At 40.2% G+C, this 19,556-nt stretch overlaps 1 protein-coding gene across 1 annotated transcript in view; it reads right to left on the bottom strand.

Annotated features, from left to right (window-relative positions):
* Positions 1 to 10,000: 10,000 nt before the first annotated feature.
* Positions 10,001 to 19,556, bottom strand: part of Ube3a (ubiquitin protein ligase E3A) — a 35,681-nt gene continuing 26,125 nt past the window's right edge. The window contains exon 6 of the mRNA XM_065223396.1: positions 10,001 to 10,278. Within this exon, the coding sequence (XP_065079468.1) occupies positions 10,082 to 10,278 (197 nt within the window). The 3' untranslated portion in view covers positions 10,001 to 10,081. The remainder of the gene's footprint in view (positions 10,279 to 19,556) is intronic.

Below are 19,556 nucleotides of genomic sequence, written 5' to 3'. Positions count from 1 at the left end.
CTCTCGCAACGTGGGGCTTTAGGTAGTGATGAAAACGTCGCTAGAACTATTCCACAGCCGCAGTCAGTTTATGAGCAAAAGAAAGACGCACATTTTTTGCCTGTAGACTTGGAGACATACTTCAAGTCTCCGCGTACATCGTACGGGTTAGGCAAAAGGTGTGCGTTTGACTTTATTCTGCCGCATTGATGGCCCTTCGCTCATTTTCAACTTCTATTCAATTTTCATACTGCCGTACTCTAACGGAACTATCCACCTACCCTCTTCTAAAGATCATTCTCTAGCTAATAAATTATCACACTAAAGCTTCATGTTAGCATTTCCAACCAACTCTGAAAATCGCTAACTTCGCGTATGAAGTAACATAAAAACCCTTTGAATACATAATTTGTCAATTAATTTAAAAAAAAATCACTGGATAATTGTTCAAAATACAGTTTTAACGTGTGAAATGCAGTGTCTTTTAAATTCTATGTCTAGGCATCGAATTGAAAACATTTATTCCTTTATAATACAATGAATTTTGTGAAGCAGAAGTCAAGAAATGTGGTGTTCTTATTTCAGCCGCGTTTCTAGTGTTATATCTATGAAAGTCACTTCCTCTTTCAATTCGATCACACAAATATCGAGGCAGCAAACCGTTAACTACTTGAAAAATGAACACCATAAGGTGACTCTCCGCGCAAATGAAATGGGGAGGAATACGAGACTATTGCTTCAATTTTATTTTGAGTCCTCATCGGTCTCCCAAAATCTCATTTCTGTCCACTGGCAGTGCAGCAGAAAAGTCATCATATGACATCGACAACTTTTTCTTTCTGGCAACCATGCTGTTTCATCGACCAGACTAGCCTGGGGAAATATTCCGACACATTTTATGCTCTTTCTCTCGTATTTATCCACAACCGAATATAACGTCACGAGACGACGACTCAAGCATAAAGGGTCGTAAACAACGGAATCCAAGTGTTTTGCATTTCCCAGCCAATCATATTTTTACATTATGCATTCATATAGGATAGTTGGTTGTTGGTACACAACAGAATGGAACCATGCTTAACCCTTTCCGTCCCATGGTAGCACAGGTGATCCACAACTTTTCGGTCCGTCTCATGTTTGTCAATGTACCATTAAATCAGTGCTAACATTTGTAAACAAATGGTTTGTGGGCCCTTTACTCACTACTTGGAGTACACCCACGCGACACAACAGCAACATCGGGTAGGGGAAATATTCCCCTTCCTGACGATGCTGTTGGTTTGCGTGGGCGTTCTTCGGGTAGCGAGTAAAGGGCCCACAAACCATTTGTTTACAAATGGCTTTTGCGCCGTTTTCAAATGTTAGCACTGAAATGGTCAATACTGATTTAAGCTTCTCTGTGTACTCATTGAACGAGGCTCGGTTCCTCAGTGGTTACATCGTTTCTGCTTTCCATTCGTTGCAATTTTTCACTTCGCCTTATTCTATCCTATAGTGGGGATAAAACATTGTATCCTAGTGGGGATGAAAACAAATTCTGCTTTAACCGATCGCATCACTTACCACATTGAATCCTGATCTAAAAATAACCCACTTCACTAACTGGTGATGATAACAAACAATCGGTGTATCCCTCAACCAATTTTCGGCCTGACAGTTCAGGCCAACTAACGAAAGCCTTTCACTGGGTTATAAGTTTAGCGGGTTTACGAGCGAAAGTTGACTGTAGTGTGCTTGTACATTGAAGATGGAAAGGTAATCCCATGCACCATCTATGTGGTTGTCTTGTGCAAGTGCATTGGTTCTGATCATGGAGAGCAACTATAAAATACACGGCCTTTATATAAAAAAAAACTTTTTTAAGCTTCTCTGTGTGCTCATTATGCTCGTCCATATGTAAGGTAGATGTACCAGTTATGGATATACGTTTAATATGGTGTGTTCCAATTATAAATTATGGAATTCCCGAGGGGGGCGACACATCTAAATCTCAATTCTACATGCTCAACAAATCTCACATTAGCGAATCAATCATCGAACAATCTTCTTTCATTTCTCGCATCTACTTGCATTGCACATCATCTTTTTGCAAGAAATCTTCAGAATCGTTATCAATCTTCTTTCTATCTGCGCAGCGTGTGCGCAGCTAACCATAACAAAACACAATTTTCCCTGCATCGTAGATAGCGTCGTTGCCCTCGGGAACCATGATAATAGGAAAGTATAGCCATAGCTGGCGCGGGCCACCCTTAGCTCAGTCGGTAAAGGCGCATCTACAAAGCAAAACCATGCTGAAGGTGGCTGGGTTCGATTCCCGGTTTAGTCTAGGAATTTTAACGGTTTGGAAAATTTCTCGACTTCCCTGGGCATAGAGTATGATTGTACTTGCCACACAATTATACTAATGCAAAAATGGTACAGGCATCGAAAGCTCTCAATCAATAACTGTGGAAGTGCATCTAGAACACTAAGTTTCTTTTTTTAATCTTTATTAATCTTTATAGAGATTTTTAGACGAAGGCTAGTTCATCTCTTAAGAACACTAAGTTGGGAGCACGCAATAAGCTAATTTTGAGCGGCAGATGACGCAATTGTACCTGCCTCATAGCGGTCGTACGAGAAAATGGAAAAGTTGCCAGTCTTCTTGATATGTTGTTTTCGATTTTGTTCTAATTTTTAATCGTCTTTCTCTATCTACAGAGTGTCCACTCATTTGGCTAAATAAAGTTCGCAGAGTTTTCCAGGTTTTTTTTGTTCCATATCTTTGGCGGATAATTAGAGTAAACGCTCCTATAGTTGCGGCAAGTTAGAAGCGTTAGGTTCCTATAGTTGTGTATTGAGTCTCCATGAAAAACTATAGGAACCTAACGCTTCTAACGTACCGCAACTATAGGAGCGTTTCCCCTAACACAAACGTTTTTAAGACATGACAATCAGTTTTAAAGAAATAAGCTTCACTTCATTTTAGTAAGTCTAAGGTCTAAAGGTGTTCACGAGAATTCCATTTATTTTAAAGCAGAACCGAGATCTTCATAAAAATTGAGAGGTTTAGGGAAGCTCCGAAAACATCAAGACAGATCATAGATTTAAAGGGCAGTTAAACAAAATTCAACGAAGGTTTCAAGAAAATTTCCGGGAATTTCCGGAAACTTCAGTTTGCTCAGCGAAGATTTCTGGAACGCATTAAAAATTATTTTAACATCCGAAAAATGTAAGAGTCTTTCAAGGGTGTAATATCATAGAAATTAGATTAGAGATTAAAGAACATCAACAGAGTTCCATTAATTAAAAAAAAATGCGGGAATTTTTAGCAAGCAACGATATTTTCAAGAAATTCCAGAAGTTTTAAGAAATTTTGATATTATTAATTGGTTTTGTTACATTCAGTGAAGTTCCGAGTACGTTGAGGACGATTATATAACATCACAAAAATCCCATTAACTTAAGGAAATTTGCAGCAACTTACAACGAGTTCCTTGGAATTATGGGATATCAATTCTATGATTGATCTGAAAACTTTAGAAGATTCAGGGAATTATATATACATCAGAAAATTTACCGGAACATTTGATCAATTTAGAGAAATTAAGGTAAACATATAAAAACTTTAGGGCTGGACTTTCCAGAGAAAAGGCAATGTTTCGTGAGCATTTATAAACTTTATAAAACATTAGGAAATTGTAGAACTTAAAGGCAATTCAATCTATTCCAGTAAAATTGTGGGTTCTTTTTAAAAGATATTTAGGGCAGCCCAGATAATTTTAAGGAAATTGAGAAATATTTTGGGCAGCTTTAAAAACATCAGGAAACTCTAGACTATTGAAGAAGCTGTTAGGTTCTGAAAATCGAATTATTTCGTAGCGAGAGCTTAAAGAAGTTCCTGAAACTGCGTTGCGTGCGTGCGTGCGTTGCGTGTGTAACGGAGTAATTCTTAGATTGCATACTGGCAACTGTCATGTATCAACTTTCACTTATTCTGATTGCTTAAGGAAAACTTTTTGGGAGTGAATAGTTCTCCAATCAAAGTTCAGAACAGGAAAAGCATGACAATTAGTTCCTGAAATTTCAGAATAACTTCGAATACTTCACAAAAGTACAGAGATCTTCAGAAACATTTCGAGAACTTCATAAAAGTCTATGGACCTTAAGGGAAGATCCGAGCACTTCAGGAACTTATATGAACATTTCGGGAGCATTTCAAATAAGTTTAGTTAAGCTCCAAAAACAAGCGGAAGTTCAGGGGAGTTTAGTTCTATTAGTATCACTAAATTTGCGGAAAATTTCAAGAATTTTCGGAGAACTTTAGAGACGTTAAGAAAATTATTTTGGTTTTCACATAAGTCCAGAAGTTCACGGAAGCTTAAACAATTTTAGAATAGTTCAATCAAATTCTGGGTAGTACAACAAGATTCATGACAACTGCAAACACTTTAGAGAAATTTCGAGAACTTGAAGAAAGATATTGATCTCGCTAAAAAGCAAAAAAAAAAAAATAAAGAAATGCCATCAGTGCACCAGTCTCCGCTCATGCCCCATATACCGCTCACTTTTGCAAAAAACAGCTATTTTTTCTGATCAATCGTACTCTGTTTATACATTTGTAAACATACGTAAACTTAAAAAACCCTAAATTTTCATTTGGTTTCATTACTTTTGCTGACGTACGTCTTATTGCTGAGAAAAAGTTTTTGGTCAGTTTCTTGATCGACGAAAATGTCAAACGTCACGCGATGTTATTGTTTTGGCTAAGATGTCGATGTTTTCAATTTAAGCGAATGGTTCTTTGTTTACGTGATATTTCGGGCTAAAACTAGCACAGGTAGGTAGATTTGAGTGTCTTATTTATGATTAATACAAAGATTCATGACAACTAATGGCTTTTTACATATATCTGACTCAAAATGTATTGAGCGGTTTTCAGGGCCGCTAAAAATTTATTGAGAGCCAATTCACGCTCGCTATCCTTTCACTTTGTCTTGTTTAGGATGACTCCAACTGCAAAGAAGAAGGGATATTCCGCAAAGGCGATGGAAATGGCAGTAGACGCAGCAAAACGTGGGATGTCCATACGGCAAGCTGCTGCTCACTACGGTGTTCCGGCAGGAACTTTACGCGATAAACTACGACATAAATATTGTAAGAACAAACCCGGGCCGAACCACAAATCCGTCAGTGGTTAAAAGAAGTGCGTGATTATCTGAAAGAGGAGGGATTCGAATATTTACTGGACAACCCCAACCGGATCTTCAACCTCGACGAAACCGCGTTTCAATTAGTCGTGAGAAATTAGAAATGCTTGGCATCGAAGAACATCAGACACCTGCATTCTATCTACGCCAACAATGATAAAGAAAGTTACACCGCACTGTTTACTGCTAGCGCCGACGGCCACCTACTCCCCCCACTGGTGCTATTCCCCTACAAAAGCCGGCTCCCTGGAGAAATTGTTAAAAGTGCTCCACCAGATTGGGGGATTGAAAAACCGCGAGCGGGTGGATGACAAGTGATGCATTTTATGATTATCTTAAGAACATTTTTCAGCCGTGGCTCGAGAAAGAAAAAATACCACTTCCGGTCATCTTATTCGTAGATGGTCATAAAAGCCACACTACTCTGATGAACGCTGAATTTTGTAACGACCATCAAATAATCCTAGTGGCACTTTTCCCAAACTCGCGGCATCTGACTCAACCCTTTGACGTCAGTTTTTTTGGGCCTCTTAAAAAGCACTGGCATGAACAAGTGCTGAGTTTCCGCATACAGAATGGTATGTCGCCAATTTTTAAACCTGAAATATGTCCTCTTATGATGCAAGCTTTACTCAATTTTACTAATAAAGAGTCAGTCGTTCAAAGTGGATTCATGCGGAGTGGAATTTATCCGTGGTGTCCCGATGCCGTTGATTATTCATCTTTACCATTAAGTGCCAATGTTGATGGGTCGTCTGGTACACCACCAGATTCCTCAGAAGTAAAACTAATAAGCCTACTGGAGAGCAGACTGACCGTACAACAGATTACCGAATTTCGAATCCAGCAGAATTCGCTCCTATGGCAAGGAAACATAACTGATACTAACCTGTTCTACTTCTGGAGGAATTTGAAAACCAGCTGCAGCGTCTTCAGCAGTGACAATCAGTCTTTGGAAGCACTTGAGTACAGCGATAGGAATCTTGTCCAACCCGTAGAAGCAAATCAACACAGGAGTAAGGTTTTCGATAGTGGCACCCAACCCATTTTTGTGGATGAACTAAGTGATGACGAAAGTGTTTTTCGAGGATATGCTAATGACGGTATGTTATTTAGATTAAACTTTTTTTTAATTATATAGCTGAATGAACGATTGTTCTTCTATCCCACAGATTGTGATCCTAATATGGCCAACAAATACGCAACGCAGAAACAGTTGTTCGGTCAGTTACCATCTAATGATGATAGACTTTTAAAAATGTCAGAGCCCCATGGTGATAGCGACAAGGAAAATGATACGGATAACACAGCGGCATTTAATTTATCCTTCAACCACCCAAATCCTATTAAATCGGTGCAACGAAAGCGGGTAACATTGCGTCCACCTAATGCTGCTACTAGCAAGGAATTCGCCTTGTTTATGGATGCTAAAGTTAAGGAGAAGGAAAAGGTGGAACACGACAAACAACAGAAACGAAAAAAGGCGGAGAAACTTGCAGAGAAAGAGAATAAGAAAAGAAAAATCAAAATTCGTCGACCAAAAGTTCAGACAGGAATGCAAACGTAAAGGATTAAACTGTATAATGAAAATTGGTGTTATTAGTGTTACAGCAATGAAATAAAATGTTACAGAAACTCTAACTATTTTTCCATCTCAAGAAAGAAAAGAAATGAGAATACCATCAATTAAAATTGAGCGGAAAATTGGATAAAAATTGAACGGTAATTGGAACACCTGATCTTGCCGTGAGCGGTAACTGGTACAGGTAACAGTATTTTTATTTTTATATATTTTTTTTATTTTTATCTATAGATTAAGATGTTTTTCTGATTTTTCTCGCATAGTATCTGGATTGAATTAACGAATAATGCTAAAAACATTTAAAAACATAATAAATGTTTTTTTTTTGTGAATTTTCAAACATAAACATTGGCTTAAATGAGCGGAAATTGGTTCAATGATGGTAACCGATATCCTCAGAGCAGTGAATTGTTAAACTTTAGAGAAGACTCATGATCGTTAGAAAAATTGTGGAAACTTTAGGAAGTTCGAAAAAGTTTAGAGAAGTTGAAAACAATGATGAGAAGTATTGCGAGCATCAGGCTAGCTTCTCAAACTACAAAAGAACAGGCAGTTTCATTAACTTCAGGAATATTTTGGGACCTTTCAAGTTGCTCAGAATAGTCAATTGCATATTCAACGGAGATTTCTCAGGCAAATTCGCTTAGAGGTCTCCTTATAATTCGCTCGTATTCTCCCAAAACTCTCATGGGATCATTTCAGAAATTCTCTTGGCGGGCGATGAACCAGCCCAAGGCTGAAAATCTCTCTAATAAAGCAAAAAAAAAATCACTTGGAACGCTTCTCTGTATTCTCTTAAAAATATCACAAGAATAGACTTAGAATACTTCTCGCAACTATCCTCCGAATCAAATTTTCTTTTAATTTTCCTAGGAATTGCCTTGAAATTCTCCTCAGTAAAAAATCCTATGGAAAGATTCTCAGAATTTTCATTGAATTTTCAGATTTCTTTTTTAATCTCACCCCTTCCCTTGAAATTCTACTCAAAAAGCCTCCTAAGAATTCATTTTCATTTCTGCTCACAAATTCCTGAGATGTCTCCACTTAATTTGTTTGGATTATTTTTCGAATTTCTTTGAAGATCTCCTGGAGTTATTCTCAGATTTAATTGCAATCCTCCTTGGTAAAAAAAATATTAAATTTCCTGAGTAATTATAAGATTCCCTGAGACTTCCAAGTATTTTCAGGAGAAATAAAATTCCCTGAGAATTCCCGCTTTTTTAGGTTTTTCCTGGCAGTAGACACTTGGAGGTTTAGTCATATTGAATTTTTCGCTTAAAAGGTTCCCATCGCACATAACATTTATTTGTCTTTGTCTAATTGTCTTCCCTAAGGTCACTTTTTAGTCACTTTGTTACAACTATAAGTCACTATTTGATCATTTATCTCTTCAACATGATCACTAAAATCACTATTTTTGACAGGATTGATCGCTACCAGCTCTGCGATAAGTACACGGCGAATGAGAACGACCCAAATTTGAGTTTAGTTCACTCATAATCGCCAAAAGTGCAGGAACTAAGCGATGAGTTAATTTGCCTCATGTTTTCCCAGGTTTCTCCAGGATTTACCAGGGAAAAATTCCCGAATTTGAGAAAAGTAAAGATTGGATTCATTCAGTCTATTGGTACTACTACGAGACTGAATAAAATTTTCGTCGATTTCCTCATTTTCCGGCAGATTTTTTAGGTTTTCCACAGAAAACCATGAGACAAATTTTACTCATTGCTGAGTTCCTGCACTTTTGGCGATTATGAGTGAACTAAACTCAAATTTGGGTCGTTCTCATTCGCCGTGAAATAAGCTTGAAATGCGATGAATAAGAAGAAGAAGAAGCCATAGCTGGTACACCTACCCTATTGTTGAGAATTCAACTTAGCAACTATTGAAAAATAATATTCATTTTAAACAAAAAAACGTTTGTAAATGGATTCGATAATTTTCGACTGTATGGAACCTCTAGAACTCACATTTTAGCATCTCAAAACAACGAAAAATCTTCTGGGAAGGAAAGGGTTAACTCGCTGTTGTATTTAGTAGGTAACAGGTGAACATTCTCGGGGTGGTGACGGTGAGAATAAGTTCTAGATTTATGTTGCGGGCAGCGGGAGAGAGCGGGAAATTGGAATGGGGGAGTCCCTAGTAAATAGTTATGCGGATTTTTGTGCAAGGAAAATAGTTCAAATGAATTACAGGAAAGAGAACGGGTTAGGCTGGATAGCGTGCAAATTCCCTCATTCCCTTGATCTGGGTAGTTTGAAGGATTGTGGCACTTCATTATGCCGTATGCTGCACATTTGATTCGTATTTCCTGGTTTGTGTAATCCATGTGTGTCCTAATTTTGGAAATATTATGGGTCAACTCGTCGGGTTACCTACTTACAGACAATGGAAACATTCAACATCGGGAAGTTTAATGTAGACGCATGGTGATTAGTTCGGATATGGCGTGAGAAGAACACCTTCCGTTATAGCGCCTTCAAAAAACTTTTCAGTTGAATCAACTACCAAATGGCACCGGTCGAGATAGGGGCGCAATTAACAGTCAAAGCTTGTTGAATTTGCGGTTTCTCACTTGCTTACCAGGGTGTCAAAAAGGTAAAACTCCCAGCAAAGAACAGAAAACTCGTGGAAGTCGCGTGTCGATGGCTCGAAAAACAAATTAATCATACTCACCGTCAGGCAGGTGCTTCATTCCGCTTTCGCTTGTCATGATTGCGAGAATGCTAGGAGAAAGCGCATGCAATAAGGCGATTTTCTTTCACAATAAGAACCGCAGCAATTGGTTTTCTTTTTATGGCTCGGGCACATTGTTCGAATTTTATTGTTTCACCTAATTTCGGGGGAAAAATTAAAATGTAGAATAAGTACTGCTGTAGAAAGAGCATTTTATTCTGCTTGCGCAAAAAAAAAAGAGTAAAACCGAAACAAAAATGTTCTTACCAAAATGTCTATCGAGAGCAAAAATGGGAACGCGTACAGTTAATATTATACACTGATGATTGCGGAATAGATCGCTTAGCATGTATAGTAAAAATCATTCTCACGAGATCGACAAAATAAACAAAAAAATAACACACTTACGCGCGTCTGAAATTAGAGAACAAACAACTCAAGTATCTCACAATCCGTTACAAAAACTTTAGCATTCACAATATAGTCACGATGGGATTTCTGTCTTTCCTTTTCGTTTAGTTATGAGTTTGTTCTTCTCTGGCGTAGATTAAGCATTGTAGTATTGCTTTTATGAGAAAAAAAAAACAACAACATTCCATGATCTGATCATCGTGGCGATCGTAACCTATCATCGAGTTACGCATTCTAATGTTCATTATAGCATTCCGAATCCTTTGGAGTAGTTGATGGCTTTCAGTAGACGTTCCTCGAGTTTTTCCCTGGTGCTGTACTCCGGCAGGAGCAATACATTAAAACATGTATGGCTAGTCGGTAACCGGTCGCAATCGGGTCCATTTCGAGCGATTACCAGCTTCAGTCGGCTGAGACCACCGACCGGTACCCGGTCCGAGCCTGTGGAAGAGATATTGATAGGTATCGTAATCATTTGATTTGTGCAAATCTAAAGTGCGAAGAATAATATTTTCTGTACTGTGCAATACTTGGTAAATCTAAATAATTGACTTTTGTTACATATTCAACTTTAGTGAACAACATAGAGATAAATGCAATTTTTGTGGCAAATTTAAAAGATTTACTGGTAAATTCCGTTGGAAAATACCTTGTACTATTTATATATACATTAGGGTGGGACAAAATTCAAATTCCAGTTCCAGTATGATTTTCGGGGGCCTTCTGGGTCCTAGAATAACTGTGTAAAATTTCAGGTCGGTCGGTGGAACTATATTTTAGCGCCAGCGGTTTTAATTTTACATAGGATTTTCTATGGGAAAACTTACTTTTTCAAATAAAAATCTGGTGAGGTCACCCATTATCCTCTAAAAACAAACCAACCGAACTTTCCCCTAGGAAATTTTACAAGGAAACTTTTTTTAGAAGACCGCAAAACGATCCGATGCTTGTGGAAAAAGTTATTTAGCCATTACTGATTGCTATTTACTTACCTCTCAGATAATCTTGTTCAGGGTTTTCACCGAGAAAATCGGTGGAGATGTTCATTACAGTAAAAAACTCACTTGAAGCCTGCTCTGACGGGAACTTTATCCTCGCTGAGTTTGCGTCGTTTTCCGGATTTTTCGATCGGTTTTTTTGGCTCATTTAAAGCTGGTAGTTTCTTTACTATTTCGTCTTTAATAAAGAAATCAATCAATCAGAGTCTATTTCTACTTTTGAATCGAAACAAGCAAGGGCCACGTTCCATTCTGATAAGTACCATAGATGATTTTGAAAGGCTTTCATGGCAATCAAAGCGTAATGTTGATCGTGAAAGTTGTGGAGATCTGCTCAAAATTCCAGATCCACTCGAGGGGCCGAAACAGAACTACTTAGACGATACCAATATCGAATGAAGCATTGTGATAGAAATAAAGGGTGTCCACGATGAAATTGCCACACTATGAAATTGCTCTAACTTTTTAACCGTTGGGTAGAATTTAATGAAAATTTGGGTGGATTTAGTTCATAGTGCATTATTTACATCCTGCAAGTTTTAAAGTCCTGTGACCAAAACTCGCGGAAATGGAGTCGAAAGAACAGCTCGTGCGTGATAAAATCTTGCGCATTCATCACGAGAACAAGGATCTCTCGCATCGTTCCGTCGCTAAAACGTTGAGAATCGCGAATTCCACGGTGTCGCGAGTGATTAAGCGGTTCGAGGAACGGTTGACCACCGATCGGAAGCCCAGAAGTGAAGGAAAAAGTATTCCGTACAACACAAAAAATCACAACCGCGTAGTTGGGGCCTTCAACCGAAATCCGAACGCCTCCGTTAGGGATGTGGCTAAGAAGCTGCACCTAAGCCGAAGTTTTGTCCAGAAGGCCAAAACTAAGGCTGGGCTTCGAACGTTCAAGGTACAAAAGGCCCCTAATCGCGACGAGAAGCAGAACAAGTCCGCCAAAACCCGTGCCAGGAAGTTGTACCTCAACATGCTGACAAAAGTTGAATGCTGCATCATGGACGACGAAACATATGTGAAGGCCGACTTCAAACAGATCCCCGGCAACCTGTTTTTCACGGCCAAGGATAAGTTCAGCGTTCCGGAGCATGTCCGCACTCAGAAGATGTCCAAATTTGCGAAAAAATTCCTGGTTTGGCAAGCCATCTGCACGTGCGGGAAGCGGAGTGCACCTTTCGTGACCCAGGACACGATGAACGGACAGGTGTACATAAAAGAGTGCCTCCAGAAGCGGCTGCTTCCTCTCCTGAAGGCCCACAACGTCCCAACAATCTTCTGGCCGGATTTGGCCTCATGCCACTACTCCAAGGACGTGCTGAAGTGGTATGCGGACAATAAGGTCAATTTCGTGCCGAAAATGTTCAACCCTCCCAACACTCCGGAGCTCCGCCCCATCGAGAAGTACTGGGCGATTATGAAGCAGCACCTTCTTAAACGACCTAAGGTAGTGAAGACAGTCGAGGAACTGAAGAAAGTATGGGTTTACATGCAAAAAACGGTTGATTCACAGGTTGTGCAGAATCTTATGGCCGGGGTTAAGGCCAAGGTGCGGGCATTTGCGTATGGACTGTAAATAAAATACGAGTAAAATGGTAAAATGAAGTTTAATAGTTATTTCTCAATCCCTGAAAATTTGATGGCAATCGGATGAAAACTCGAATTTTGCGAATCAATTTTGTGTGTGGCAATTTCATCGTGGACACCCTTTAGAGCCAAAGTTGTGTTATGCTTCCAAAGAGACTGATCATCGAAGTTTTCGCTGCACATCCACGATTTCAAAATGATGATTTTTCGCTACCGATCCACCTCGCACGGCTAAGGCTACCTGCTTTGTGGAATCTTAATCCTTTTGGAGGAACTCCACCCAAAAACATTACGACCAATTCGAGGAGCTCTTCGTAATCTGATCGTTGTTGTTTAATCAACAGCTGGTCGTCACAAAACGCGATGTTTCCGTCTCTCCATGGTTCAGTTAAGGTCCTCAGCTCCGGATCATCCATAACGGTCCGGAATTTTCGGTTGCTCCGATTTTGGTTGAATTCTTTTTTGAATTCAATGACAGAATCGAGATTGTTCGACTTCGACTTATCGCCATATATTTCGTGTTGTAAAACGTGTTTGAATTTCGGCGATGTGATGGCGGCATGCCAATGGTAGCAACACGGCGAATGAGAACGACCCAAATTTGAGTTTAGTTCACTCATAATCGCCAAAAGTGCAGGAACTCAGCGATGAGTAAAATTTGTCTCATATTTTCCCAGGATTTTTCAGGGAAAAATTCCCGAATTTGAGAAAAGTAAAGATTGGATTCACACAGTCTATTGGTACTACTCCGAGACTGAATAAAATTTACGTCAATTACCTCATTTTCCGGCAGATTTTTTAGGTTTTCCACAGGAAACCATGAGACAAATTTACTCATCGCTGAGTTCCTGCACTTTTGGCGATTATGAGTGAACTAAACTCAAATTTTGGTAGTTCTCATTCGCCGTGAAGTCTCTTTTCAGTAGAACTGGAAGACGGGTTATAATACCATTTTTTACGCCAGATTTAATACTAGTTGTATCAAAGCTCATTCCAACTATTCTTTCCTGCAGACCTCACTCGTTGATTGTCTCCATTATCGCAGCTGATTGAGCATCCGCCGTTCCACTTGATAGGGAAGGTACCGAAAGAAGTTTAGACACCTCTGCTCCAGTAACAAGATTGCGAAGCCGATCAACGCGCTTTCCGTTGATGTCAGGCAGAATCTTTCCATCCCAGTGTACTACCAAAGGTACATCAGGATCAAAGCTTTGATTCAGCTGGAAAATTTTCAATCAGAGAGTGACATATTTTCATAAACATTGTTTCGATTTTGAACAAAAAAAAAGTGCTTTAAATTTATTGAAAGTGACGGCGGTTCTTTTCTACTTAACAGCGCAGCAGCGAGTTCAAGCTCTTGGGGTTGTGAATGATGTCGCGGAAAGGGCCGTAAAGCTTGTTTCCGACCTCAACAAAAATTTATTCATTTTCTTGATTTCACCCGGTAAAATCCTACCGACTTTGGTGATCTGATTTAAGTGTGTACTGCAAGTTGTGGAGTACCACCGAAAAATGAAGCCGATGAAATATTGAAGTCTGAGCAGCAGCACATCGCCTGATAAGGTTTGAATAAATTGTGCGCCAAAGCAAATACACCCTTGTAAAAAATCACGCTTGTATCCAAATGACCCCCGTGAAACATAATTGTTGTACTTTACCGGAAACCTGTGTAAAGTTTCATCAAAATCGAAGATTCTTTGCGCATTATATCGGCTTTCCTCCATGCTGAGTGAACCCCCACACAACGTGACTGCCTCGCGCAGACAGCAGCAGGCAGTGCTGCTAGAAAAAAAGAATAATGAGCAGTTCGTTTGGTTAGCAATCAGTAATGGCTAAATAACTTTTTCCACAAGCGTCGGATCGTTTTGCGGTCTTCTAAGAAAAGTTTCCTTGTAAAATTTCCTAGGGAAAAGTTGGTTTATTTTTAGAGGATAATGGGTGACCTCACCAGATTTTTATTTGAAAAAGTAAGTTTTCCCATAGAAAATCCGATGTAAAATTAAAAGCGCTGGCGCTAAAATATAGTTCCACCGACCGACCTGAAATTTTACACAGTTATTCTAGGACCCAGAAGGCCCCCGGAAATCATACTGGAACAAGAATTTTTTTTCATATATCCCTGTCCCAGCCTAATATACATAGGGTAAATGTCAACTTCGGCACCCATTAACTGTTTTCGGCAACCAAAATTTAAACGTTAATTTCACTGTATTTTCCAATCCGAAAACTTCGCTGAATGAATTCAAACGATTCCTTAGATTCATTTTCAATCTGATTACATTTTACGACTGAGCTCTGGATACCCAGAACTGGTTCCGGTAGGGCCCCAAAAAGGAAAAACTTTATGTACTTTTACCATCCGACGGCTCAAAATTTATGATTTTTCATCCAGAAGTAAATAGCCGTCTTTGTAATCTTCGAGTTTTACACTAGTCATCCGGAGACAGCAGAATGGGTTCTGGTTTTTGATGATCTGGAATGCCCGTTGGAATCGGCTGGATACGTCCAAGATTGGGCGGGAGGTAGCTGGTGGCCGTGAACGGTTCTTGGGGAAAGCACTAGACGCGAACCTCCTCCCAGATGACCATGGCAATGCAAGAACATTTGTTTTCATTGATGGAAGTATTACAACAAAGGTAATTGTTACTAGATATTTTTACAAACAGTGACAGATAGCAGACATGAAGCTCATGTGGAGGTGCTGGGCAAAGGTGTTATATCCTAGACAAATGGTATGTTACAAATTCGCTGATGTCGTCATCGTAGGCACTGTCGTAGTCGCTGTTGTAATCGCCGTAGGCAGTACCGTTAGTATATTTAAAATTGAGCATCAGCCGCTGAAACTATATGAATTGTCGCGTATTTCTGTTGTTCATTACATACCAAGTGAAAACTTAATCATATTTTGCGGTGGAGTGTTGCGATTTTGAGATGCTCGATAACCTTGGAGGTATCGGTTTTGCTTATTGAGCAGAAAATCATGGGTTTAATCCCAAGCACTCCCACAACATAATAAACCGCCATCGTTGGGTTCCGAGAGCATAAAGTGCAGTTCATAACCAATAGTTGAATTGTTTAAATCTTGAGTTTCGGAAAGGGTGAGCTAGTTTGGAAGACATTGTTGGCTGCTTTCAGAGACGTCGCTTCATTTGAATAGCTTTTTGTCAAGTCGGTCGTAGATTGTCGTAATGTAAGGGCACGGTGACTATAGAGCAACCGTTTTTGCTTAATGAGTAGAAGATCATGGGTTAAAACCCAAGCTTAATTACATTACTGAGTTGATCTATCATCCAGGCCACTACAGAACAGAAATTGGAGAAACGGTTCGCTGTTGATAATTATATTTAAGATCGTAATGATTAGTTTTTCTCTGCCTTCACTCAGGTTAGATCCGTTGGACTGCTTTCGAAAACGTAATTTCATTTGAAAAGCTGGTTTAATCAGGGCTTAAACAATCGTCACGTCGGTCATAGCTTGTTATGATAACCGGAACAATGCTTAAAGAGCAATTCGAAACATTGACCGTCGTGTGAAAGTGGAACTTGATGAAGACCTAAGTACTTTTTCGTAGCTTTTAGTTTTCGAATTTGAAAGATCGTCGGTTGCAGTGGCTTGCTTACTAGCATAGCATAGCATAGCATAGCATATGCGATTGTACAAATCGTGGGTGGCTATATAATGGTCAACTAATACGTTTTGCAGAAAATATCGAGTGTTGACGCAGAAAATATCACTTGGGATTAGTGATTTTCCCCACACGAAAATAAAATCTACAATACAAGCATCGCATTATACACCTGGCCACATCCTTACAATCGCAGGGGAAGGGAGGGAAAGTTAATCCAACATCTACTTAAGAAGGTGCAGGGAACCCATACTACCTTCATAGGTGTCACAGGAAGGAAAGAGTTGTGTTAGTGGGAGGGTGAATGATTTGGTAACTCTATTCGTGAATATAGAGCATTTGATAAATCAGTGACAAAAAATAAAATATAAATAGATAAAATGGAAAGATCTCACCCGATTGGCCTAGAGACTTTGCAGCGTCATGTTTTCAGAAATGCTTTATTTAATTTTCCTTGAACCACCGCAATCACTGATAACGCTCTTCTAGCTTGTACGTACAAAAGAACGCACTCCACGCATAATCCCCCGATCACCATGTCGTTATTGCCACAAAATTCTGCAAACAGCTCACCGTTCTCGCTCATTTCGCCGAGACCATGGCGTCCCATGACACGCTCATAGTCCGTGTTGTCGGAGCCGATCTTCGCATTGAAGTCGCCAGTGTAGATTTTGATGTCACCCTTTGGAACCTTATTCACGACGGCATTCAGTTGACTGTAAAAATTTTCCTTGTCCTGTAGCTCGGCAGCATCAGTTGGCGCATAACATTGGATTATGGTAAGGTTACGAACCCGTGTTCTAAATCTGGCAACGATTATCCTCTCATCAACAGGCTCCCACTTGATGAGCGCAGCACTTGCCTGGACGCTAAGTAGGAGACCAACTCCACGATGGCGGGGAGCGTTTTCACCTCGTATACCAGAGTATAGTAGTACCTGTCCCGACGGCAGTTTGTGTTCTCCAAAGTTTGGCCAACGAACTTCACTCAGTCCCAGGATTTCTAGCTTCATGCGTCGCGCCTCGTTGGCGAGTTGTGCCAGTTTACCCTGCTGGGCTAACGTCAATACATTCCATGATCCAATTCGAGTCCGTTGCTTTGCGCTAAAAGTCGTTGCCGTTATATCAGTTCGATGTCTTTCTCTGTTGATTTCTGTAACAATTGTAAAGGTTTCAGAGACAGTAGGTGGTAGGTCTCCTATCCGCCGTGATGGGGCTGCCATCTTAGGTGTAGCTTCCGGGGAAGAGCATTTCTTATTCAGCCGTTGGATGCCAGTCAGACGCACCTTCATGGCGAACAGACGCTCGGGTTGGCGAAGCATTTCCTCTATCACCGTGCTATGGTTACCGCGTCAGTGTTCGCACCTCCTCACTCTGCTATTGTCGGATTGACAACATTGCCCAGGCTACGCCAACCAGCTGTGTCCATGTTTCAGCTGGCAGTCTTTTGTGATCATATGACTCGTGGAGGCGTGAGGTAGGAACTTGTGAGGACCGGAGCTAGGTATATCGCTCCTTCCAGATTGTCACTCACCATTTTGTAGCCCTCGGTTGCAGTGGCTTGCTTACTGAGCAGAAAAACGTGGTCCCAGATCCTTTCATATTAAAGAGATGTATGGTCAAATCGCTTGTTTATCGTGTATTTTGCGAAACTTGTTGTCGTCGTCGGTGTCAGGTTTGAATGATCGCAACAACTCGAGTAACGGTATGATGTGATACGAGGGGCTCGGTGACCTTAGAGCGACCGCCTTTGCTTACTGAGCAGAACATCATGAGTCTAATCTCAGGCCCATCCACATTGAAGATTCGTGAATCGTTTTATTTGATTATATGACTACCTACATTTGTAATAACAGTAACTCGATGATTAAAAAGGAGCTCGTTTGCCTAGTGGCAAAAGTTTTTGCTTGCTGAGCAGAATACCGTGGGTTCAATCCTAAGCTCCTGCGCGTTATATGATCGTTAGGACATCAATTCAGTTTATCGTTTACCAAAACGAACCCTGCTGCAAACCCTACCCTCTTACCCAACATCCCAGTGATTCCTCGTGGAAGTGCAGAGGACTCCTCGGCTTCCATAAAAGCGAGTGTCACGTCCACACATTCCTATCCATTCTTTTCTGGACCTGTGTTCGGGCGCGGCCGGCGCTGGTATTGCCTAGTTTGTGATCACCAGTTTTTACACATTGAGGATGACTGCTAGTCCCGTCTATTGGTTTTCTGTGTAATTACAGCAGATCTGGCAATAACAGAGTAGCAACCGTGGGCGGTTAATCATGCTCATGCTCATGCTCTGGAATGCCCGTTGGAAATGACCAATTCCCTTTTGCGTTAGAAACCTATCGTGTGACAAATAAAAAAAAAAACATAATTTTGTGTGTATAATAGAGCCCATAATCGTAAGTTGTTTGCCCAAAATGACACGTGGCTTTCGATTATCGAAGCCATGAAAGATGTAGTCACAATCATCAAAAAGTCTACAATAACTAAATTTGAAGAATTCAACGCATGTATCTCATTTTTCGAAACTGGTTCTGGGTATCCGGCTGAGGTCAGATCCACCTGTTGGTGTCTGGTCAGGTGTGGATGTCTATTTACTTCTCGATGACAAATCATAAATTTTGAGCGGTCGGATCGTATCAGTACATGAGGATTAGAATGTGTCCTATTTGACATGGTAATTTGATACTACAACCTAGTTCAAGCATGATTTCTGGTAGAAGCTTATTGACTGACATCAACGTGTGATGCAGTAAGAGAACAAGTATACCTGGAGTTAGTGGATCTCCTTGCAATACGCCAATTCCTTTCTGTGTTGAGTTGGTCCTCTGTCCAAACCATTGCATCGAAGTAGTTTCGTGAAGATAGGCTAATCAACACTATTTTTGAAATGTCCAGACGATCCAGCAACACTAGTATGTTGTAACATTATTTGCGCCATTTTTCATCTAAAATCCTTCTTAAGACGAAAATTTGGTCGGAGGCACTACGCTTTGCTTTGCTGTCTTAGTCGATTCAAAAGCAACCTGACAAAGTGTGATATACCGATAATCATCTACATTGAATGCTTGTTGTCGAGCTTTCTGTTTTCACATTTCTGTCAGCAAAGCATCAACTTTTCTGAAAAGTGTTTTTCGAAAGCTTGCTGCTTCCGCTTTGTGCTTCAATCAAGGGGTTGGTCACTCCGCACAGTCTGCTATAAAAAAAAAAGTTTTGGCACATACTCATTGGCACTGTTTGGCACCCATGATTACAAATTTGTCTTATCTTTAAATTACTGGCAATACTGAACTTTTTCTGCGTCAGCGAAGTGTGCATGTGTCAACATTTGTTATTGATGTTGCCACAATCTAATTTTCACAAACCACTACCGTGAATCTTCAGCATTCCCGCAATGGATTCTCCAGAATCGAATTGGATTCCTTAAAACAGTCAGCGCCCATCCTAATGCTTGTTCGAAGCAGTAGGTACATCATTCCGCACAGGGCTGCGTACAATCATTCCGACA

Source organism: Ochlerotatus camptorhynchus, unplaced genomic scaffold, assembly GCF_037179485.1.
Source record: "Ochlerotatus camptorhynchus isolate MF236.1 unplaced genomic scaffold, CSIRO-AGI_Acam_v1.1 ptg000192l, whole genome shotgun sequence".
Taxonomy (NCBI): Eukaryota; Metazoa; Arthropoda; class Insecta; order Diptera; family Culicidae; genus Ochlerotatus; species Ochlerotatus camptorhynchus.
The sequence above is the reverse complement of the archived record's forward strand: the minus strand, read 5'-3'. Positions and strand labels throughout refer to the sequence as shown.